The sequence below is a fragment of the Notothenia rossii genome (genome assembly GCF_949606895.1).
Source record: "Notothenia rossii genome assembly, chromosome: 4".
In the NCBI taxonomy this organism is placed as follows: domain Eukaryota; kingdom Metazoa; phylum Chordata; class Actinopteri; order Perciformes; family Nototheniidae; genus Notothenia; species Notothenia rossii.
In genome coordinates this window covers 22,289,953-22,314,023 of record NC_136902.1, presented here as the reverse complement: position 1 = coordinate 22,314,023, position 24,071 = coordinate 22,289,953, and the positions used below count along the sequence as shown (strand labels likewise).

Here is a 24,071-nt window from a genome sequence, read left to right as displayed (position 1 = left end):
ATTGTTTGGCTTTCTAAGTGAATCTGGGAATCATGAAACACACAGGCAAGAAATTATACATATAAGAATAGTCCTTATGCTCCAAAACAACAACAGAGGTGGTCTTAGGTTTCAGGATCATTTAAACTTGTTCAACAGCTTTTCGTTTTAAGATGTGAGATGACACCTTAGTATGTTGTTGCTGCAAGCTTGCAAACTTGTCAAACAGGTTGTGCCGCTCGATAGGCTAGAGATGAGCATAAGGAAATACTCAGCATGACTATTTTATCCAGAACCTCCCATGTTTTACCAACAGAGTTTTCAATTGTCCTGCTGTGACAAGGCAACAAAATACTCTTGCCCAACCGAAAGGTTATGGGACTGCATTCAATGCATTCAAGTTGCAATAAGAAGTTGCATGATTATAGGTGATAGAGTTTGTGTTCTGCAGTGTAAATATGTTCAATCAGTTCCATGGCGGATGCGGGTACAGGATTTCCCCCCTGCATCACATGACAGTAGTCATGGGTTTTTTATGACCTGCACTGTCCCATCACATGCACACATTTAATCAAGAACCCAACATGACTCATTCCAACCAACAAAATGAAATACAATTTTACCAATGCAGCAAGCCATATCAAAAAGATCTCTTTGCTTAAGATCATAATATCATATGATACAAAGCTTTATTTCCCTATGTTCTTCTTGACAATGATAAACTCATTCACGCACTCACGTTAAGAGTTTTCCGAACATGTGTATTTAGGAAATAATTTTAAATATTTCCCATAAAATATGTTGATTGATGGCACGATGATTTAATCTCTTCTTTAAACTTCAAAACATCCCACCAGACCCAGATGTTTAATCCCTGGCTGAGTGAACTGTGGCACAAGTATGAGGAAATGACAGTTAGATTCAATTATGGAACATTATGCATGTTATTATTGTATGTATGTATTTGTATGTATTCCAGACATAATATTATACTCATCAGACCTAACAAAGGCTATTGAAGTTTGAATTCAAACCCAACATTCTTTTTGAACATCCATTTGTTTGTGAGGACATATACGATTTTGCCAGGTAACATTTTTGGATGTGAAATGTGTTTTTACATGTAAAAATGTTAAATAATCAATTAACTGCAAATGACAAAATACATATAATAAACTAATACAATTACATGGCAGGAGAAACAATGCTTGGGGAAAGGCTTTTCAGATTGTTAAAGTACAACATATTCAACAACACTGGGAATTTAACACAAATAAGACACAAAGCATAGATTTTTCTTTAAAACAAACTATTATTTGTATTACTTTTGTTTTGAGTGATAGAGCCAGGTGGGCTGAGCCAATGAATTATAAAGCAGCACTTACTCTGTATTCTCCCCATTTTAGATTAGCCCATCTGTATTTAAATAACACGTTTATTGTCTCCCAAAATGTAACCAATTGTAAAAAAAATCACATTTGAATTGATTTCTGGATGGATGGAGTTACATGATAGTAATGCTCAACCTATCTTGACAGGCTTTGACAGCTAATTGCGCTCCTCTGTTAGGTCCCGCCTCCTCAAAACCTCAAAAGCGGATTGGTGGACCGGAACAGAAGAACAGCCAATCACAGAGTCGTCTCTCTGCATATAGCATTACATGGTTACAACCACAACCTGCAGACACGATTTGCCTGATCGTGGCTAAAGAGTGCTGCGCGGATATTCGCTGTTAATACTCCGGTAAATTTTCAACATTTCGTTTTTTGACAGTTTCTGTTTCTGCTGCTGCGCGGGGAAATAGACGGAGCTTTGAGGGCGCTCCGTGTTTTGAAATCCCGAAATAATCGTTGTCAGGAGGAGACTACTGTATTGTTGATGTCATCCGCGGCAGAGCTGTAGCGACCTTCAATTTCCAGACAAGACCAGGATAAACAAAGACTTGTTTTGGGGTGTTTTTTCGTCTTTGTTTTGTTTTGTTTGCCATTGACACCAGCAGCGAGGATGGGACTTTTGCTGCGCCGTGCCCTGCTGTTATCCGTTTTTACTTTCACAGCCGGTCTAGATTCTAGGCTGGAATCCAACCCTTTCGGACAGTCGCTTTTTGCGAGGCATTCAAACATTAAAGCACAAGCAGCGAACATCGTAAAGAGAGCTCTGCCTGCATGGCTGGCTGCATCACCAATCCACAAGATAAAACGAAGAAGCACCGAGCAGGGCGACTCCTGCAAAGCAATTAAGGGAGCTGACACCAAGTTAGCAGAAAACACCCACATTGTAAGTTACCAACTGAGGTCCTGTTACTGATAATTAAATGAGCGTAACAAAGAGGGTGCGCAGGTGCTAACCAGGTGCAACAATAATAGGCCTAATCAGCTATCATGTGTCTTTAGAAACCTGGCGGCCTGTTTCCATTCAACAGTAGACTTAACCCCGAAGATATTGCACTGTGTTTCTGTTTTTTAAATTTGTTTAAAGAACCTGGATATGACTTGCTTGGAACCATCTTCCCTTACATCATGATTTCTCTTTAGCATTTGGTGCAGTGAAATACAGTGTGGTGAAACAGTAACAACGCCTATTTTCCTCTTGCTTAAAAACCTACGTAGGCTGCACTGAAGCACTACCAGACAGGTTTACCTTTCAAATGCTCCAACAATTGCCATATCCTATATCTTATTCTTCTTAAGGATACAGCTGTATTCTGTATTTGTGGATCCCACTTTTCTTTGCTTCAACTGACAGTGAATCTGCCTTAATGTTGACTGGGAAATTGGCCCAGTGGGATACATGTGACTGGCTGTGTGGTAGTTATTTTGTAATTAAAAGCTGTGTTTGTGTGGTGGTGTAAGGAGTTAGCAAGCAGGAAGTCCGCTGGATACCAAGAGACTACAGCATTTAGTTTTTATCTCTTAAATCCTGAATAGGGGAGAAGGCTACATTTGGTCTCAACATATGTGTAATGGTTTAAGTGCTTTAAGTGAAAGCACCCCAATTAATGCAGCTTATAAAGTATATACGCAACTATGCAATGCTTTTCATAAACCGTAGGCTGACCTCAGCAGAGTCCAGCGTATTTGCCTAGCTCCTCATTGCCATGTGATCAACTTTGCATCGCAGTTTTTGTATACTTAGTTGCCCTGGTAATCTAAAGTCGACAGAATTCCTGGAGGCTCAGCTTCGTCATACCCCACGAGTTAATGTTGCAGGTCCCACTGGTACTGGAGCTGCTTACAGCATGAACTTCTGCTAGAGACCTACCTGAAACACTTGATTGAGTGTTCACATGTTTGATGAACACGGGGAAAAAGTTTCACAAATACAATTTTTAATCAGGTAGTTTGACAAGTATTTTAGTTTGAGTCCTGCTAAATTGACTTGATTTGCACAAAACAATCAACAGAAGCAAAGTCCATTTCTTGTCCTCAGGTCTTAATGTGGTATTCATTAGCTATTTTCAAAGGTCTTCCCTGAAAGCAGTTTGACCGGAGCTTTCCGCCTGTTGAAATGCTTGTGTGGTCTGATGGCACTTCAGTTTCTACTTTGTCATGAGTGGAAGGAAGCACGGTAGCAGTCAGAGCAAAACAAATTGCAAAATGCACAATTTGACTTCAGTTTGTAGTTGTGTGGTCAGTGCTAGGACTGTTAACTTGCTCAGTTGCCTAATTTGTTGTTTTGGTCTTTGTCGTCTAAGATTTCTTGAGTCCATTCACCATTTTTATCAGCAGAATGATTTATTTCCAAGAATAAGCACATCTCGTGTTGCTTTAGCATGATTCTTTGTGGAAGAAACATGTCTGCGGGTCCATTAAACAAATCAATTTGCTGGCAAAATCGTAAAAGTGTTAGTAGACTAATTAGTGTGAATGCTGTTTACATTCCACTATAGTTCTTCAAATCTTTAATCTTTTTCTTATTATTATTCTTCTTCTTATTAGTGTGAATGCTGTTTACAGCATTCCACTATAGTTCTTCAAATCTTTAATCTACTTATTCTTCTTATTTCAACCAATATTTTACCGTTGAATAACTTCAGCCTACTTTCAGCTACAGAAACCATTGAAATATCAAAATGTTCTGCCTTTTCAGCACATGATGGGAAACTTTCGACTTTTTCCAAATATGTTATACTTTTTGAAATATTCAGCTTTTTAAACTCTTTTTTTAACATGTAACTCAATGGGAGGAAGAGGAACCTTCAAATCCTCTTTTACCTACACCGTGTGCCAAATGCTACTCCTTTCACAAACTTTCAGCTAGAGACTTCATTCCAACTTTAAAATGATCACAAGACCTTCAGCTATAAAACTTGCTCTTCAGATTTTTCATATATTTTACACTTTTTGAGATATTTAACTTAGTTTGGAGCTTGGTAAAGAGGCTTTCTTCAGATTTTAACATTACTGTGTATTGCGCAGCTCGTTAAGACTTGGACCCCATTTACACGCAAACGCATACGAAACGCAAACAAACCGAATACGAGACCGCTCGGGAACGCTGGAGACGCTGTAGTACATATGCCGGGCCTGTAAGTGGCGCTGTACTTTCGCCACAAAATACACCAAAAGCAGCGAAGAAGACCCCCGAGCATGGTTGCCATGGTTTCCCTTCTGTTTATGCCCCGCGGTGGATTTAGCAACATGTAGTTCAGGTAATTCTCCATGTCCACTTGTTGCTGATGGTTGTGGTAGAGGAGCTGTATATTTTTGCACTAACATCTGTAGCATTGTCAGTAGCAGCAGCAATAGCTACTGACAGTAGCTACTCACATGCTACAGCAGTGAGCAGCAGAGGTGGGGCTATGGCTTCATCGTTATCAGGAAATGATCGTATAGGGCGAACACACAGAGCCGTTTGACCCCCCAGAGCGTTCCATTTGCAGATCTATCCACCTTGGGACCCGTTATCGTTTGCGTGGTCCGTTTCCACGTTTCCGTTACGGCCTCGTGTGAACGAACGCGCTATACGAAAGAGAAAAGTAACAGATACAACCGTTTGCGCTCTCGTGTAAACAGCACATCAGAGTGCGTGATGTCAAAGCTAGAGTGGAGGACAGCTTGAAATTCGGCTTACTTTTTTTTTTTTAAACTGCCATAATTCCCAAACCCTACACTCCTGGGACATAATTGTATGCTTGAATTGTAGGAAAACATTGCTTTCAAAAATAAAAAATAAATGCCTCTTGAGGGCATGAAGTGACAAAGACTTTCAACATGTCTCCATTAAGGCCAATTGTAAATTAAGCCTGATCTGTCCTCAGATCAGCAGCTGCACACCTTTAGTAAATCTGCCAAAAATGCCACATTATTGACCCGAAAGTACACAAAAAGCACACTTCAGACGCTCGTCGGGGTCCTGAGATGCTGCACGCGTTGACATTTTATCGATATTAGCAACTGATTTTAAACTATAGTTAGAAATGTAAGAGCTTTATCTCTCATTCAGAACAACATAAAGGCTCTCCTTTCACAGCACATCTCCATGGAAACCTTTGATCTCTGGGCTCATGTACACAGATGTTTGATAACGTTGTCACCATGGTAACCTTTGATCTCTGTGCTCACACACACAGGTGTTTGTAAACATTCATTCACTACCACTTACATTTAATATCTAACTTCTTCAGCCTACTTTCAGCTGCAGAAACTATTCAACTATTAACTTATTCAGCCATTTCAGGACATTGAGGATATACATGTTGTTGTTTATACCTTTTTTAAACCTTTTCTTTTAAATATTAAGCTTCTTCAATATTTTTCCTACTCTTCTAGTTTAACATTTCACTTTCAAGTTTTGAACAAAGTCATTGCAATGCTTTTGAGCTGTAAAATGTTTGATTCAAATAATTTCACTTTTCTGCATTTCTCCGCTAAGTTCAGCAACACACTTACTTGGTCTCTGTAGCTAAAAGCAGCTACCATTCAACTAATAGAATATTCAGCTTTTTCTGCATGTTCAGCTAAATTCATCAACAAATTTACTCAGTTTACAGCATTCACACACATTTTCAGCAGGAAATGCATTTTCTAGTTATTTCTGCAGTCTAGGACAGCCCTAGATACAGATATAGACATACTGCTCAACTAGTGCTTTGATTTGTAATATGTTTATTTTCAATCTTTCTTCAGTATACCTTCAATGACCTGAGTGGGTCGGTGTCGCTGGCCTGGGTTGGAGATGGCACTGGGGTGAGTGTTATTTTCTTCAGTTTTTTTGCACAAACCTGTCTCTCTTGCAGTGTTGTTTCTCTGACGGGAGCAGACTAAACTTTGCTTGAATATTGAGTGAACTGCATGAAAGTGACAGTGAAGTCTGTTTGCAAAGAACCTTGTTGATTTCATAAGGAGTCCCCTCACATAAGGGTCTGATCTACATAAATAAAAGATCCAGGCTCCACTTTCTTAAAGCTAAACCTAATTTTCTTGGCAGGTCATTCTGGCTTTGACGACCTTTCAGGTGCCTTTCTTCATGATCAGACTCGGGCAGTCAAAACTCTATCGAAGGTAAGTCATCTAACCTGCTGGAAAAAACAACTCATGCTTTGCATTTGATTTGAATTTACATCAACCGCAACCCTTTATGTGCTAGTGAAAACTACGGGAAGTCATTCGAAGATGTGACGTCCCTCATCAATAACACCTTCATCAGGTCAGAGTTCGGCATTGCTATCGGGAACAGTGGGAAAGTAAGTCATGTCCTCATCATCAAATGTTGTACTTCTCTGACGTGCCGAGCTGTAAAATACTTTTAGCCTTTGTTTGGTTTCATCAGTCTACATTTTGATCCCTGGCTCGTAGGTGATCCTGACAGGAGAAGTTTCTGGAGGTCTTGGGTCCAGGGTCTTTGTCTCTGAAGACTTTGGAAAGAGTTTCATCCACCGCAACCTGCCCTTCATCCCCCTGTCGCAGATCACATACAACCCTGACAATTCCAATGTGCTTCTGGTCCTCAGCAACAGTGTAAGAATGGAACGTTAGAGAGTTAGAAGCTATTTATAACTTTCTTTATAGAGCACATTTCATACATCTACAAATGAAACATTTAAACAAGGGCAAACGTATGATAATATGTGACAATCAACAGACAGTAAACAAGTAAAAACTACCATAAAGTCTATTGATACTAAGAGCCAATGGTGTGTATACAAATAAAGGGGTTATATGCTCTCTTTATTGTCTCCTATTAAATCGACGGTTTTGGAAAACCAGTAAAAAAAAAGCATTGAAACAATCCTGTCCATTAAAAATAGCTTTTGTTTGGAACTTACAATATGGGATTTAAGTAAGTTTGTCTATATAAACCTTAAAAGCTTTACAGTATGTGTGTATCTCATAGTTATAAGAGATCTGTCATTAATTTGAGAGAGTAAACAACCAGAGCAATGGCCTTAATCTCACTCCCTCATAGAAAGAATAAAAACCATGGTCAATAATTGTTTGCACAGAGCACATTTATTAACATGTCAATGTTATTTATGGGCAACTCATATTCTGTACCAAATGCTGTGTGAGCTGCGTCAACAGTGCAGTTGAACCAATATTGAATTACTTAATAAAGCTATTTTTTCTGTCTTCAGAATGAACTGTGGCTGTCTGAAGATTTTGGCAGCAACTGGAAAAAGATCCAAGACACAGTGTGTCTTGTTAAATGGTAAGAGACGAGGCAAACTGAGGATATAAGCACCTTTGTCAGGTGCTCAGTGAACAAACAGCAGTGTGACTCAAAATCCCCAAATGTGTCTCAGGTAAAAATTTGTATTCAGTGAGATTAGGGAGTAGTTGAAAGACGACATTCTTATTGGTCTGTCAACTGGCAACGATTCAAGAAGTGATAGGATCTGTTAGCCATATTTTTCTTTTCTTTTAGTTCCTCCAACATAATAATTATTACACGTAGGATGAAAGCAGAGTGTTGTTTTGACAGTTATGCTGATTTGTTTTTACCTCAATAACCTCAATAACAACATGTTCATAATTTTCCTTCAAAGACTTGTATCTTTGCTCCAAAATAGGCAGTAAAGCTGCATTGCATTACAGTCGGTGACTGTAAAACCAGCTCAGCTGAGGCCGAGCCCTTGCAGCACTCTTGTTGATTTAGAGTTACTTCCTGGTTTGTGTTGCTTGGTAACCTTTGCAGCTCTAAATACTGTATATTGTTACCTTTAAAGCTGTGTTTTCAAAGTCACTGTGTCTGAGAAAAACTGCATGTACATGACAGTGTTCATAAAACATCAACTTTTATTACTATCCCAAAGATGTTCATTTGAACAAGATCGAGGAAGTTAGGTCATTTTAATCTTGGACAGGAGCTTTGTAAAGTCAAAGCACAACATTTAAAAAACTGTAAATATTTAGTAAGGGCATGACTGAGCTGTCTTTGCATTTGATAAGCCACGTCATGCGATATCTATTTTCACTATGAAGCAAAGCCTATTATAGGAATAAACAGGGGATGCATTAGGAATCCTGTAAGAGCTGATTTCCTCTTTGCTGGTTTTGTTGTTTATTGAAACGTGAGCATTTGTCACATACTTAACATCAACAAATCCCTATACATCTACTGTACTAAGCTTAAATGCCCTTGACTTTGGAGGCTAAAGTGGGTGTTTCTGCTTATCTGAAATTCTTTCTTTTCATTGTGATACCAGGGGAAGGAAAAATACCATTTTCTTCACATCCAGCCGGAATGGATCCTGCGGTAAGTCATCCATTCTTAAAGGTCCCATGTCATGGCCATTTCTACTGATCATAATTCCACTGTTGAGGTATACTAAAATAGATTTATATTGTGCAATTTTCCAAAATCGCATTGGTTTCTCATACAGCATCTCTGTATAGTATGTGTATTCATTCTCTGTCCTAAACGGCTTGTTGGAGCTGCTGCCCCCCCTCTCCCTGTGAGCCCAGTGGCCGTCTGCGAGACAGCGAAACCCAGCCCGAACACACACACACACCCGCAGCCTGGCTGGGAGTTTGTGTGTGTGCTCACACACCGACTCACAGCCTCGCCGCATCCCGCCGCATCAGGGAGGAGAAATCGGTAGAACTGCAGCTGAGAAAAGATTGAGTGTGGAAGTGACGTAACGGCTCCATGGATTGGTCCATTTGGGTTGTCGTTACGTCACGTTACGTCACCAGGAAGTAAAAGAGAAATCTCCAACGAGGCGTTCTGGGGCAGCATAGACAGTTATTTTCTGTGTTAGTTTTACTCGCTACAGGGTGTACTTTGAGGGTTTGTGACTCTGCAGACCGTTTACATGCATAAAAACCTTCATAACACACAAGGGGACAGGTAATAACCAGAAAAGCATGACATGGGACCTTTAAAGCAAAACCTGAAAATACTTATGTTTTCTTATGCATATGTTATTACTTTAACAGATGAAAAAGCTAAATATTTATAAATATATCCTTATTTCTTTTAAATTCTATATGCAACTATTAAGTAACTCTTGTAAAATGTATTTCAAAGTAGTCCATTGTTTCTTTTTCCAGTGGATCGGGGAATGCTGGATCTGAAGAGGTCTAGTAACTATGGTAAAACCGTCAAGACAGTCGCTAGTAAGATCTACTCCTTCGGTCTGGGTGGACGCTTCCTCTTTGCCTCTGTGATGACTGGCAGGGTCAGTATACATCAGGTCCTAGTAACCAGCAGATAAAGAAACATGATCTGGTATCCAGAGTCAAAATATTTCTCGCCTGTCTCTCTGCAGGGAACTCTCAGGATGATCCATGTGTCAGTGGACCAGGGTGACAAGTGGAACATGGCCCAGCTGCCCCCTGTCGGGCACGAGCAGTTCTACTCCATCCTGGCAGCCAACGACGACATGGTCTTCATGCACGTCGATGAGCCTGGAGGTCAGTCTGTGCAGAAAACTCACCTGTTTCCTTGTGAAAAGCATCACCATTTAGGAAGAGGAGGCAGCGTGTAGAGAATGTAAAGCATGTACCTGTGGTTATGTTTCTTCTCTACTTCCACAGATGCAGGATTTGGCACCATTTATGTATCAGATGACCGGGGCACCGTGTACTCCAAGTCATTGGAGCGCCACCTTTACACCACCACGGGGGGCGATACCGACTTCACTAATGTCACCTCCCTGCGAGGAGTATTCTTCACCAGCGTTTTGGCGAAAGGTAGTTCTATTCATATGCCTGTGCTTGGTAAACTGATAGCAAACACATGCCTGTACTCAAACTCCCTTTAGAAAGACATACACATATTACTTCTTCATTACAGTACATACCAAAGGCAGGGCGTCAAATCAATATTTAATTAGCTGTTCAGTGTTAGATGTCCAGCTTTTTTTGATGCAGCTGGCTCACACTTCACTAGAAATATCACATAACCAGCTAAAGCTTGACTCCATCTTGTCTGCGGCGCTCTAAATGGTCTGTTTACAAATCTCCTTGTTCCTTTTTCTTAAATTCTAACCCATTTTACGTGACAAGTTTTCCGTTTTCATCCTGCCAAATGTATCCATTATTACACACACACACACCCACACCCACACCCACACCCACACCCACACACACACACACACACACACACACACACACACACACACACACTCACTCACTCACTCACTCACTCACTCACTCACTCACTCACTCACTCACTCACTCACTCACTCACTCACTCACTCACTCACACATTTCGAATGCGATGGTACTTAATACTTATACCATATCTGACATTTATTATGGCTTCTTTAAATAAAACGTGCTTTATTTCCTACTAAACTGCCCCACAAAACATGTCGAACACTGAACAGAAATGAAACATATTGTTTAGCTAAATGTTGAAGACTACCTGTGAATATGATGTCTTGCTGTTCCAGATAACTCTGTGCAGTCTGTGGTATCCTTTGATCAAGGAGGGGAGTGGGTTCCCCTGAGGAAACCTGCCAACAGCAAGTGCGATGCTACAGCTAAAGACCCAGACAAGGTAAACAGAGAAAAGAGGAAAAAGCAACAAAGATAGAAAGTAGATCAGTCTTGATAGAAACTGTGTACTTTGATAAAATAAGTATTGATAAACTAGCTTTTGTATTGTGGTGTCAAAAAGGCTAAACACAGCACATTAGAAGTGGCAGTATTTCTTTTTTTAAAATGTATTATTTCAACCTCTACCGTTTTTGAACTGTAAACATTCAGATTGATGTGTTGTGTCTACACAGTGCACTCTCCACATCCATGCGGCCTACAGCACTGCTATGAAGCTGAACGTCCCCATGCTGCCTCTGACCGAACCAAACGCTGTGGGCCTCATCATATCTCACGGTAAGTCAGTTCAGAGCTTTCTATACCATTATCATTTTTTTATACAATGGTCCAAGAATGTTTCCTAAATACAAACATGATTTACTTTTGTTCCATTCTGACCCCTTTCTATCTCACCAGGGAGTGTTGGGGATGCCATCTCAGTGATGAAGTCTGATGTGTATGTGTCTGATGATGGGGGGTATACATGGATAAAGGCCCTGGATGGGCCCCATCACTATGCTATTCTGGACTCTGGAGGGCTGCTGGTTGCTGTGGAGCAAAGCCTCAATAAACCTATCAACACCATCAAGTGAGTCTCTGTTAGGGAATGGATCAGTTTGTTTGCTGATGCTTTGAGTCTCTATTTGTTGTCTTTACCTGATTTATATGTATTAAACTGCATGCTCTCAGATACATACAAAACATGTCTCTGAAGTGTTTGGCTCGAAATACCAAACAGATCACCCATTGTAGCATCCCATAATCCCCTCTGTTTCAGCCCTGTTTCAAAAGTGCTGATTCTGTGTCTCTAGCTTTAAATACAAATGAACTGCCACTCCCCACGCCCTCTGCGAGATATTTGGTTAAACAAAAACACAATAGGCGCGTTCACACCGCAGAACTTTTCCCACTTTAGTTACGATATAGTTCCGAAATGTCGCGTTCACACCAAAGAAATCCGGAACTAAAATTAGTTCATGAAAACCTTTTTACCCCCTTTTCCGTCCCTGCTAGAGAGCAGGGACTTCCGTGGGAGAAAAAGGTTCCTATTTCTGATTGGCTGGGCGGATTGCAAACCACGCCCCGTAAAACTCCCTAAAAGTTTTGTGAAGCCGCCATTTTATTATCCTCGCATTAGCATTATTAGCATTAGCCCATCGCATGAACGCAGAGAGACTAACTTATGGCAACACAAAAGAAAACATGGGAGCGGTGGAGATGAGGAGGTGTCTGCGTTCTGGAGATTTACTCGGAAGGCTTCAGTAGAAGCTGCTGGGAGTCCCAGCAGCTGGGAGTCCCAGCAGCTTCTACTGAAGCCTGTCCCCAACTCCGGGGACTTCCGGCCGGGGACTTCGGGTGGCAGTATATGCCGTGAAGTTGTTTGCGGCCTGCCACTAAACCCAAAGCAGAAGAAGAAGAAGTGACGTCAGTGGCTTCATTTGCCTAATCCTCCCCCAGGGACTTATTCCGGTGTGAACGCGATCTGTACTTAGTTCATGAGAACTAAAGTTACCTTGGTTGGTTATTGGCTGAAGGGTACACAACCCAAAAAAACATTATGACATCATAAAGTGGCCAAAATCTGATCAGCTCATTTACAGACAGGTTTTTATATAAACGGATCAGAACAAAAAGAGAGAGAATCTTTTTTCCTGAAACTTTCAGAATCTCTTTACACAGAAGGGACACATGTGTATGTGTAAAAGACATGAACAAGTGGATTTTGCACAATAGGTGACCTTTAATATTTATTGGGGTTATGCTAATGTTTGTACTTTCATGAATGTCCTGACAGGTTTTCTACTGATGAAGGACAGTGCTGGCGTAATTACGTCTTCACCAAAGACCCCATCTACTTTACTGGCCTGGCCTCGGAGCCGGGAGCTCGCTCCATGAACGTCAGTGTTTGGGGCTACAGAGACGCCCTCCTCAGCCAGTACTGGATCTCCATCACCATCGACTTCAGGGATCTGCTCACCAGAGACTGTGCGTGATAGGAGAATATGTCTGATACAACAAAACTGACTGTCAATATTTTGTGTTCTGATTGAGTTATATGTAACAAAACATTGATGAACGCAGGTGGTGATGATGACTATGTGCAGTGGTTGGCCCACTCTGATGACATCAGTGACCCCAAAGATGGCTGCATGCTGGGCTACAAAGAGAAGTTCCTGCGTCTCAGGAAGGACTCTGTTTGCTGGAACGGACGACATTTCGCGGTCAACACGTCGCCGACGCCCTGTTCGTGCACCCTGGATGACTTCCTGTGGTAAGACATGTGCCCCAAATTCATACTAATATTACTGCTTACTGGCGATAATTGTTTTTAATTTGAAGTAAAGTTGTTGGTGTAAAGGTCTTGCAAAGTAAAGGAAAAAAGATTGCTCAATTCAATTTGATTAACTCAAAAATCAAACCAAAATGGATGCACTTTAAAACATAAACTACAGTAACTTGAGAAACATTCCATATTAAATGTGTCAAACTTGTATGGATTATCAGTGTAAACGTATCCGGGAAAGTATTTTTCCTTTGAGAAAATAAATTACTGTGAGAATTAAAACGTTCATGTAAATCAAATTAATTACAGATGCAAGAGGACATGTAGGCTTCTCTTCCACCCTTGCTCACGATATTTTGTCTCTCTGCAGTGACTTTGGTTACTACCGTCAGGAGAACAGCTCTGAGTGTGTGGAGCAGCCGGACCTGAAGGGCAAAGTGCTGGAGTTCTGTCTGCAAGGCAAAGAGGAACAACTGCAGACCAGTGGGTGAGTGACTGTGTGGACCCTCTCCTGTGTTTATTAGCACTACATGATTCACTTCAACTAGTCTATAATGATAAGTCTGCTTGATAATGTATTTATCCATTTCACTATTTACAATATATTCAAACATATTCAACAACGTATATTGCCACATTTTATGGTAGATAGTGACAGAAGATAGCTGTCAGTGTTTGTCCGAGTAGAGAAGTAATGAGGAAGAGGAAGTAGAGATCAGTCAGGGGAAGCAGAGGAGGGGGAGAGTGACTCTCATGCTTTCAATGAGGAACAATGAAAACTAGGGATGCACCGAATATTCGGCCGCCGAAAATTATCGGCCGAAAATGGTTAAAAAGGCCCTTTCGGCTTTCGGCCGAAAAGGTTTTAGCACCGAAAAAATATCACCGAATGTCAGGGGACAGGGTTACGTTGGTAAGCTAACGTGTTGTTGTGATGACGTAATCAAAACGCGGCGACAAGCACGGCGCGCGACCATGCTCGCAGCTGGCTCACAGCCAACATGTCTGGCGCTTGGAGATATTTAAAAGAGGCGCGGATTACGATTTGCAAAACGTGTTCAGCTGACATTTCTCGAGGGGGTGTAACTGCAAAGACTTTCACCACTTCGGGATTACTCCACCACTTGAAATCAAAACACCCGGACAAATATGCGGAGTAAGATCAAATCACAAGCACTGACAGCGAGAGACTGTTCAGCGCTGCCTCTCATGTGCTTGATGAGAAGAGGAACAGACTTATGGCTGATAAAGCAGAGAAGCTACTGTTCATTAAAAAGAACCTCCCACTTTTCCTTAATAAGTAGACAAGGCTGGCTTATCATAAGCTTATCTAGTTCTACATGTCTACTCTATACCCACTTTCCTGAACAATTTTCATTGTGAGTTATAATTCACCATCTCAGGTTATCATTAGGGGGAAATGACAGCAGCACAGTGTTCAATATATTGTACTTTCGTTATCTAAATGATACAATGTTGTTTACATTGCTCATGAGGACAGACCACCTTATTTGCAGATTCTTGAAATTGTAATTTAATTTGTAATTGATTGTGGATTTTGTATCCAGTTTTCAGTTTATGTATCTTTATACAATGTTTACTACTTTGCTTATGAGGACAGACAGCCTTATTTACAGATTCTTGAAATTCAATTGTAATTTCATTTGTAAATACCGGTAGTTACATTCATGTGGATTTATCCAGTTTGCACATTTGTATGCATGCACTTATAGGTGCATTTGTTGTTGTTGAAGGCCTGGCTGTTACAGTCTTTATTTACACTATGTTGTTGTAGGCCTACTGGCCTAGATGTTTATGCAGTTTTAAAGCACCTTGGCTTTGTTCTGAATGCACTTTGTTGTAGTTATCCTACAGAGAAAAGAAAATGCACTTGACTTAGAATTAATGATTTAAAAGTGCTGAATAAATGTTTTATGGACCCATAATAGTGATTACTATTTAAGTTAAGTTTTGCCATAATCATGTCTTTTTCCATAATCAGGTAGCTGAACAACATTGGTAAAAAATGTATACATTATATATATTTCTATTAATCATTTTCGGCCTTTCGGCATTCGGTTTTCGGCCAACTGTTTCCTATTTTCGGTATCGGTTTCGGCCAAGAATTTCCCATTCGGTGCACCCCTAATGAAAACAAATAATGATAAGAAGGACACGCACATCTCAGAATCTGATCTGACGTTGAACGGGTGCTTGATCAAATTGAATAAAGTTAAAACAAGAACAAATTGATTTGCACACTCGAAGACTCCATTTGAAAGATTGTAATGGTGCTGTGTAATGTTTTGAGAGTGAATGTTGACCATAAAGGAAAATGACATTTTTGGTACACATATCTTCTTTCATTTTGTATTTATGTTTAATTAGCAAGGGCAGAGGGATTTTTAGGATTTTCATTGCCATTGACTGCATCCCTTTAGATTGTTTATTTAGTTGTGCAAGACTATATAACTTGAAGTTGGACTTGAAAATCCAGTTAGACCAGGGGTCTGCAACCTTTTTGACCAAAAGAGCCATTTTGCTCCTTTTTCCCAAACATTTTTTTGTCTGGAGCCGCAAAACATATTTCATAGCTTGATAGCTAATAAAGTTGCATTTATTGTTATATCAGACAAAAACTACAGTTTCTTTTGCATTTATTAGGCTATTTATTACATTATATAAAACTGTTAACCTCTAATAAGAAACAAAGAACTCCTATAAGGACTGCTACAGGATTTGATTTGTAGATTTGATTTGTTTTTGATCTGTATTTTTGAAAATTATGTAACTTTTTTATTTAATTTTTTAGCATATTGTTTATTATATTATAACTTAGTACTTTTTAGCATATTGTTTATTGTTTATTATATTATAACTTAGTACTTTTTTTTAACGCATTTCAGATATGCAACACTAAGCTGTCTGTGGCTCTTTCCTGCTGTAACGCTGCAAATTTCCCCTCTGTGGGACTAATAAAGGGATTCTGATTCTGATAAGGAGAATTAAAAATAATACACAGGCCTACTTTAAAATAAATTAAACAAAGCACTTGGGGAGTCCTCCGCACATTTGAAGGGGAAAAAAATATTATTAAAATGGGCCCACTTTGAAATAAATAAAACATATAGCTGCACCCTAAAAAGAGTTAAAGGTAGGGTAGGTAAGAATGGAGAAACCAGCTCGAGTGCGCTAGAATTTGAAAATACACAACCAGAAAACATATGCCTCTTCCTTCAGACTTTCTTACAGAGTCCCTCCTCCAACACACACGAACGCGCATCATCAATGAGGCCACGAGATAAGTTTGTGCACAGTTGGAAGGCTGACAGGCAGGTAGGCCATCCAGTTATTTTAGCCGGGCCGGCTAAAATGATTGGTCATGCTTTTTACAGCGCTAAGGCTTCCAGAGATTAATTTTTGTATGTATTTATTGTCAAAGCATTTAATATATTCATTGCTATCGGGACGTTAAGAGCATTCCATGGAATATAACAAAAAGTGTTTTCTGAAATAAATTACATACCCCATTGAATTATGACTGAAGATCGTCAGCTGTCTTCCTCTCCGTGTTGTTGATACGTAAAGGCTGCAGCACTGTTGACAACTTCTCTCTACATATCAAACATACCGGTAAACCAGCATCGTTTGCTGTGAAAGCATATAACTCTGTCCACACAGAATTAAATCCTGTGTTCCTCCGGTACTTTTCTTTGAGTTATCCATAGTTCGCTCATCGAGCCGGGGGTCAGGTTATTCACCCGCAGGAAAAGGCGCTCGCGCGGGACCGTAGCAGGATGTGACGCAGATTTTAGTTGACCTAATTCAAACCGTTTTGTTTTTTATTTATGTGTCACAGTATCACCTCAAAATACAAGATACGAAACATTTTCAACCGTGCAACAAAATATAAATAGACCTACAAATACTTTTATTTTATTTGCTTCTTATTTTTGTCCAAGCCTATGGTCTAAGCTCAAGGGAGCCAGAGCAGAGGGCTTAAAGGGCCGCATGCGGCCCGAGGGCCGCGGGTTGCCGACCCCTGAGTTAGACCATTGTGTGTTGTGGGAACTCCCAGTGAATTGGTGTTTGACTTCTGTACTGTCACGTTTTCCCCAGTGAAATTGAATACTTTAGTGGTGTATACATTATTTTATATCTATGTGTTAACAGTAACAGGAGGGATCTTAAAAAAAACATTGCATTTTGATATAAAAAAGGGGCATGTTCTTCTTCTTTAAAAAAAATAAATATATAATATTAAATAAATGATACATGTGTGAAGTTAGTGGGTGACACACACAATTGTATGTTACAATATGATTGGGATGTGATCTAAACTAAATTAACATTAGGTGATATTAACTGCTATAGACCAATCTGCCTTTGAATGTTTATCCGTGTCAGTAATAGGAAATGTGCAACTAACTATCATACTCTTGATGTGTCTTTGGTCCACAGCTATAGGAAAATCCCCGGAGATAAATGCGAGGGAGGAAAGATGCCTGAGCGTAAAGAGATCGACCTCAGTAAGAGGTGTGTGAGTGACCTGGTGGGCCCTGAACTTCTGGTCAGTACCTCTGCCTACTGCTGTAAAATGTTACGAATGTTGATTGGTTCTAGTCGTATGCTTGCCTTCAGTGTGTCTGTTCCCACAAGTTTTAACAGTTGCCTCTGCCATTATTTGTACAGATCGACGGTCCCTCCTCCAAGTCTGCACCCATTGTGATAACAGTCCTCATCGTCATGGTGCTGAGCATTGCAGCCGGAGTCGTCTTCATCAAGAAATATGTCTGCGGTGGCAGGTTAGTGTATAGTATATATATATACAGGATAGCCTGTTCAGAATGCAGACTCTATCTATAATTCAGTATTTATTTTCATGTCCATCATGTCTTCTAAGTGTGTTTTCCAGATACAAATTTACCGGATCATTTATTTTGTGCCCTGCAGGTTCCTGGTTCACAGGTACTCTGTGCTGCAGCAGCATGTCGAGGACAATGCTGTTGAAGGGATGGACGACCCCCTGGACGCAGACCACACTCAGAATGGCAAGATAGAGTTTCACGATGACTCAGATGAGGTACAGTGTGGATACTTTTCACTCCCTCATTCTCAGGATAAGATAAAAACAAATACATTTGTACTATTAAGATTGGGCCATTGTTGTTCGCTGAGACCCAAAACATGTGTGTATTTCTTTAAAGCATGCTGCTTGTAATGTCAAATTCTGAGAAATAAAGAAGTGACACAGAGAAAAAACAAACAAACCAGACAAAAAATGATCTGCAGCACAACTTGATGCTGGATACAAGTTGAATCTTGAGTCCTACTGTCTACTTTAACTGTCTACTCTAACTACAGCCTGCTGTAACAACAAATGTGTCTTATATAGGTGGTGGAGGTGAAGAAGGCAAGAAAGTAATGTAATACACTTGAAAGGATACTGGTAAAAACATGTCCAGGGCCCTCTGGTGGACAAACAGTGTAATGTTATTCTTGCTAAATGATGTTAAATAAATATTTAGAATTTCTGTACTGCTAAGCCTTGCCGACATATGTATGTGCTGATACCAGAAAAAAAAAAGTAAAACATTAATTAATAAGCTATCATTAGCAGTAGTCATACTCTGCACCTTGAAATCCTTTTTCACATATAATTTCCTCAAAAATGATACAATCTTTAAATACAACAGTAAGAGAATTCGTTGTAGCTTAAAAAAAAGGGAATGACTTTAAATTATCGCTACAAAGTTATGTCCTTCACTACACCTAGAACACAGTTCCTTAAGTAACTGAGTTGGGCGCATGTGTAAATAAAACCATAATGGATTGTTCTTGTTTGCTTTGGCTTCAGGCTTCATTGATATTATATACATGTTTTCTTCTCTTTGTACAGGACATGCTGGAATAGCAGGATTAACCTGACATGCTACTGAGCAACAGTTGAGCTTCCAGTTTTTGACCGCTGCTCCTGTCTCTTTCGTCTCCAGCTACTTCTTCCTTTCACCTTCTAGTATGAAGTTTGGCCTCAGCTATCAGATAAAGAGTCTGCGTTGCTCTGCTGTCATCTATGAAGTATGATGAATGTACGGAAGCTTCCTGGGACTATTTCCACAGTGGGGGAGGAAGGGGGTCTTGTAGTATTGTGCTTCAGTTATTGATTCTGTTGATTGAGTTTAAGTCTCTAACTTATTTATTTTAAGGAATGAAGTACTGATGCAGTCATTTAAACTGCTGACAGAGTAATGGGGTTTGAAGTGAAGCTACTTGTATAAATCCACCACTGCATTATGGGTCCTGCTTCTCCCGTCACCTGGGAGCGCTCCTGGAAATACTTCTCATTTTGGTTGAAGATCCGAGACCGTTTTTCTCATGTACTTGTACATAAACCTGTTCTTCTTTGCTGTTTCTGACAATTTGCTAGGTGTTATAACGATTGCTATTTGTAGCTGGTTAATAACTCTCCAAAACAATTTAATCCCTGCTTTAAATAAGGTATTTGACAGCAAGGAATATGTAAATGTGAGGTTTTTGAGCCTTCTCCTCTGTTGGCACAGATTTGTGAAATCCCCTGTTGTAGTGTATATTTGGAATAAAAGCCAGTGTGCTTTTACTCCATGGCATTTAGAACCACGGATGAAGTAATAAGACCCGAGTGGAAATTGCTTTACATTTTTGCATTAAGTTTGATAGCAATAACAATGTTTAGATTCAGTTTATTGTCCGTGCATGTGAAATAATCCGATTGGCACAATATCTCAAATGTATCCAGCTGTTCCTTTTGATGAATGGTCATTGTGTGAAACACATTACGCATAACTGTATAGGGGGGGTAAGGTGTGTCTGTTTCAAGACAGGATTTGTGTATGTCTGCAGTTCTAACTGCCCAAAGCACAAGGTCGTTTGTATGCTAGGAGTTTGTAATTTGACATTTTTCCTAAATGTGACCTAATGATTAACGATCAGTCTGTAATAATCACTGTAGTCATGCACACATCATGTTTATAGTAATTTGAGCAGTTTTTGTACTAACACACTTTTGAACTGTTACAAATTGTGATTCAAAGAAGTCCAGAGTACGAAATAATTCTAGTTTGATAGTAAATATCTAGTTATTTTTTACATCAGATTCCGATGATTGAATACATTGATATGATTTGGCATAGAAGCAATAAGAAATGTTGTATAGCATATTTAAAAATGTAGCCTATTAGAGTTAACGGACGTGGTGTTTTTTAATTTGCATTTGCATCTGAGTTTGAGCAAATACACTGAATTATTATCGAAGGTTTCTCATTTCACAGAAAACTGCTGTTTTTTTTAAATGATCTTCATACTACTGTCTCTTTAAGTCTTAAAGGGATTCTCTTTTTTCCTACTTTTTAACATTTGTTCCAAAATTATTTGTCCTTCTTATTTGAAATACAATGCTTTCATGCAGGTTTTATTTATTTGTGACTTGCAGGTTCAGAGTGCAGTAAATTGGATGTGGTTATACAAGTGCCTGGTGTCAGGATAAGATGCGAGGCCCTCCTAATGTGTGGCCAGCATCTATTTACTGAAAATGATCTGTATCAACTTATGTGTAACCAGTCATATCAAGTTTGTCTGACACCCCGAAGTAGCTCTTGTTGTCTAACATGAATCCTTTAGCAGTGACAGACGTGTGTTTCATACCAGCTCCCTCTGAACGGCATGTCACATTTCGATATTTAAATCAAAAGAGCTTTGTAAAGAAAATAGCCTAAAATAAATAGGTTATTTTCTCTGTCATGTCTTGGCACAATACATAATTCTGAGTGAAACTTTGACGAGATTTAACTCCATACAGGGTTATTATGTAGCTGCTACAAACTGGGAGACACTTGGCAAGGTTTTTTTATGGGTTTATTGCATTCATAAAAATGTAACGCATTTTTCTTACGATTTAAAACTGCTGTATAAATGAATAATTCATTGTGATGGTTCTGTAAATATACAAGGTTACATCTTTGTATCTGCTTTGTGTCTCTCTTATGTATATTTGAGTTTGTTTTCTTTGGGTTTGCCAATAAATTCGGTTCCTCTATTTTTGTCACATGATTTTTAATTAATAGCAATGTTATAATATATCGTTTGCCAAGTCACTGAGTAATCTATTACTGTACATGAAAAGGACAACCTGATCATCAACACATGGTCAGCGGAAAGTCCAACGCAGGAAGCCATCAGATTCGATACAGAAAGTTTCCCTCTGCATCAAAGAAGTCATTGCCATCTTGCACCACAGGGCAAGCCTTTACCGTTTCCATAATCTCTTCAAGTTCTTCTTCTGTGAACAGCCGTCCATCCCAGCTTTCCTCGTCCTCTTCATCTTCCTCTTCCTCTGTTGGATTTGTGTTGTAAATGCTGTCCTCTTCTATTGATGTTGTCTCAGGGATGTATTTACTAACATCAGCTCTGAACTGGGCGGGCACAAGAGAAAAGGGGGCAGGAATCTTAGTCACTAATCCTGAGCCCACACCACGAAGCATCAAAGTCTGGTCAGCCACAGGCACCACGGCAGATTCAACATTTCCAGGTTGGAGTAGCGCTGTTGTGCGGTTTCCAGACAGTTTCAGCCTGTCCTGCCCTGCCGCGGCTCCTGAAGGCAGCACCTGCTGACCGAGTCCGGACAATGCTCTGGTGTCCTGTTTGAACTTTTTTTCAGGAGTGGGGAGAAACTTGGTCCTGAGGACTCTCCGGATGACATCAGGGCTGACAGAGTAACCCTCAGCCAGACGTTCAACTGTCCACTCCTCTGGTTGTTCCTGCTTCAGATATCTGAAAAATAAAGTATCACTTTAAGCATCATTTATACAAATACTGTGAAGACAGAAAAACTCATCTAGTGAGAGTTGTTAAACTGTGATTACAAAGGAGTTTTTGGATCACCAAGACCTCTAAGATCATGGCACAGTTTTCTTAAGAAAATAAATCAAGTTATTACATGACCCTTTTAAAACATACCTGCTAGGGGTGTAACGGTATACGTACAATTCAAATACATATTATTTCAGTTCATCGAAATGCTGCACCTTAATGTTTATTTTATTATATTTTGTATTTATTTGAGTGAATACATTATTCACAGTTTAATAATAATTCAAAAAACCCAAAAAATATGTTATGCTTTGTGATAATTTTTTCTGCTGTACCGAAAACGTACCGAACCGTGACCTAAAAACCGAGGTACATACCGATTACCGAACCGAAATGTTTGTGAACCGTTACACCCCTAATACCTGCAATTAATAATAACACTATCCTATGAAAAAATATCAAAGAAAATATATAATCATTCTTGGGAAAATAAGAAGTCAAATATCTTCATGAAGCAGGACCAGATTACCTTTAAATGTCATAGAACTGCATTAATACTGCACATAAGAAAAATTTGATTTTTCCTTCACGTAAAACACTATTAATTTATTTTAATGAACTCTACAACTTAACTTCTAGCAACTAAATGTTCCATGTATCCTTAGGGTTTCTTGAATTTTGATACACATTTCACCCGAACTGAGAGAAAAATCCAAAATATCATTACCTAAAAAAAGAATTTGGAGTAGGCTATATCTATGGGCTTTTGCAAGGTTCCATTAATTAAATAGGAGTTTTACTTATATGCAGGCGTCCATGACATGAACTGGGAGTTGTTCATTAGTATTGATAGACTCTCACTTGATCTGCTCGATAGCATCCCAGGTGAGCTTCCTCTGTGGAGCTCCTGGTGGAGTCATCTGCCTTCTCAGTATGTGATATTTCACAGTCTTCTGCTTTTTTCTCTGCTCACTGAAACACATGGGAGACATGGTTATATTTTAGATATGTTTGGCCATTATGATCCCAGGCTCCTCCAACAATACAATATACTTACTCTAGGACATACAAATATGTACAAAAAAAGTGCGAAGGATATACTAATGCAAGTAAAATGCAGGAATACGAAGTTATAGGCAATATAAAAAGACAACCCACACAGCATTGTATATTATGTTGTTTATTTCATGGTGGAATAATGTTGACTCTTACTTAAAAACGACCTGGAGTTTGTCCTCCACATCCTCCAGCTCCTCGTCAGACATCTCCTCGCTGTCTCTCTGGGCTCTGTTGGGAACCTTGTCTCTGCGCACATGACTCTGTGCCTTGTTCAATGCTTTGCTCGCAAATCGACAGCTGGTAATAGAAACAGAGGGCATGACTGAGCGAGCACCGAGCCTGTAGAGGAGGGAGAGGACCTGCAGAGGTCTGGCCATGCTCACAGTCGCTGTGTGCTCCTTTTTCAGACAATGTCATGAGCTTGTTAAGCCAGAGAGGAGTAACGCACGTCCAGAAGTCAAACCGTCCACATGTTCATAACAATTAGATAACTTGCTTGTTCTGTTAACTAAGGTTAACTCAACAAGAATACCTCCTCAACTGTCATGCCACCATCCCAGCAGGAAACTCTTGCATGGACTTCCGCACACATGACTGTAACTACAGGAAGGCTGCGCCGTTCTGCCTCCTGCCGGAGTGGAGGTGCAGTGTTGGTAAGTGTTACTTAGGAAAGTAGGCCAGCCAGGTGCCGAGTACAAGATACATGGAAATGTACTAAATGTGCAAGGTAATGAACAAAAAAAAGTGTAATTTCATATCAGTACTTTTGGATTACTTTAAAAAGAAACATTGAACATATTGCACCTTACAGTAAACCACAACATTATGAGAATGTTTTCAATACAAATTTAAAATGTATTTGACATGTAAAGCATTAATAGTTGGTCAAATAACATTGGAACAAATTACAGGAGTACTAT

At 39.7% G+C, this 24,071-nt stretch overlaps 2 protein-coding genes across 2 annotated transcripts; one reads left to right on the top strand and one right to left on the bottom strand.

Moving 5' to 3' along the window:
• Window positions 1-1,640: 1,640 nt before the first annotated feature.
• On the top strand, window positions 1,641-21,319 carry sort1b (sortilin 1b). Its single transcript, XM_079677158.1, has 20 exons — window positions 1,641-2,256; window positions 6,108-6,167; window positions 6,409-6,482; window positions 6,568-6,664; window positions 6,777-6,938; window positions 7,556-7,629; window positions 8,627-8,676; window positions 9,474-9,601; window positions 9,692-9,836; window positions 9,960-10,115; window positions 10,820-10,926; window positions 11,159-11,261; window positions 11,382-11,553; window positions 12,760-12,950; window positions 13,047-13,236; window positions 13,619-13,735; window positions 17,710-17,818; window positions 17,941-18,053; window positions 18,202-18,331; window positions 19,148-21,319. The coding sequence occupies exons 1-20, from the start codon at window positions 1,984-1,986 to the stop codon at window positions 19,160-19,162; spliced, it is 2,466 nt and encodes an 821-aa protein (XP_079533284.1). The 5' UTR covers window positions 1,641-1,983; the 3' UTR covers window positions 19,163-21,319.
• Window positions 21,117-23,808, bottom strand: ngrn (neugrin, neurite outgrowth associated). The gene is made up of 3 exons (XM_079677173.1): window positions 23,305-23,808; window positions 22,954-23,064; window positions 21,117-22,053 (listed from the first exon to the last, which is right to left on the bottom strand). Exons 1-3 carry the CDS (start codon window positions 23,526-23,528, stop codon window positions 21,459-21,461), a joined length of 930 nt encoding a protein of 309 aa, XP_079533299.1. The 5' UTR covers window positions 23,529-23,808; the 3' UTR covers window positions 21,117-21,458.
• Between the last annotated feature and the right edge of the window lie 263 nt (window positions 23,809-24,071).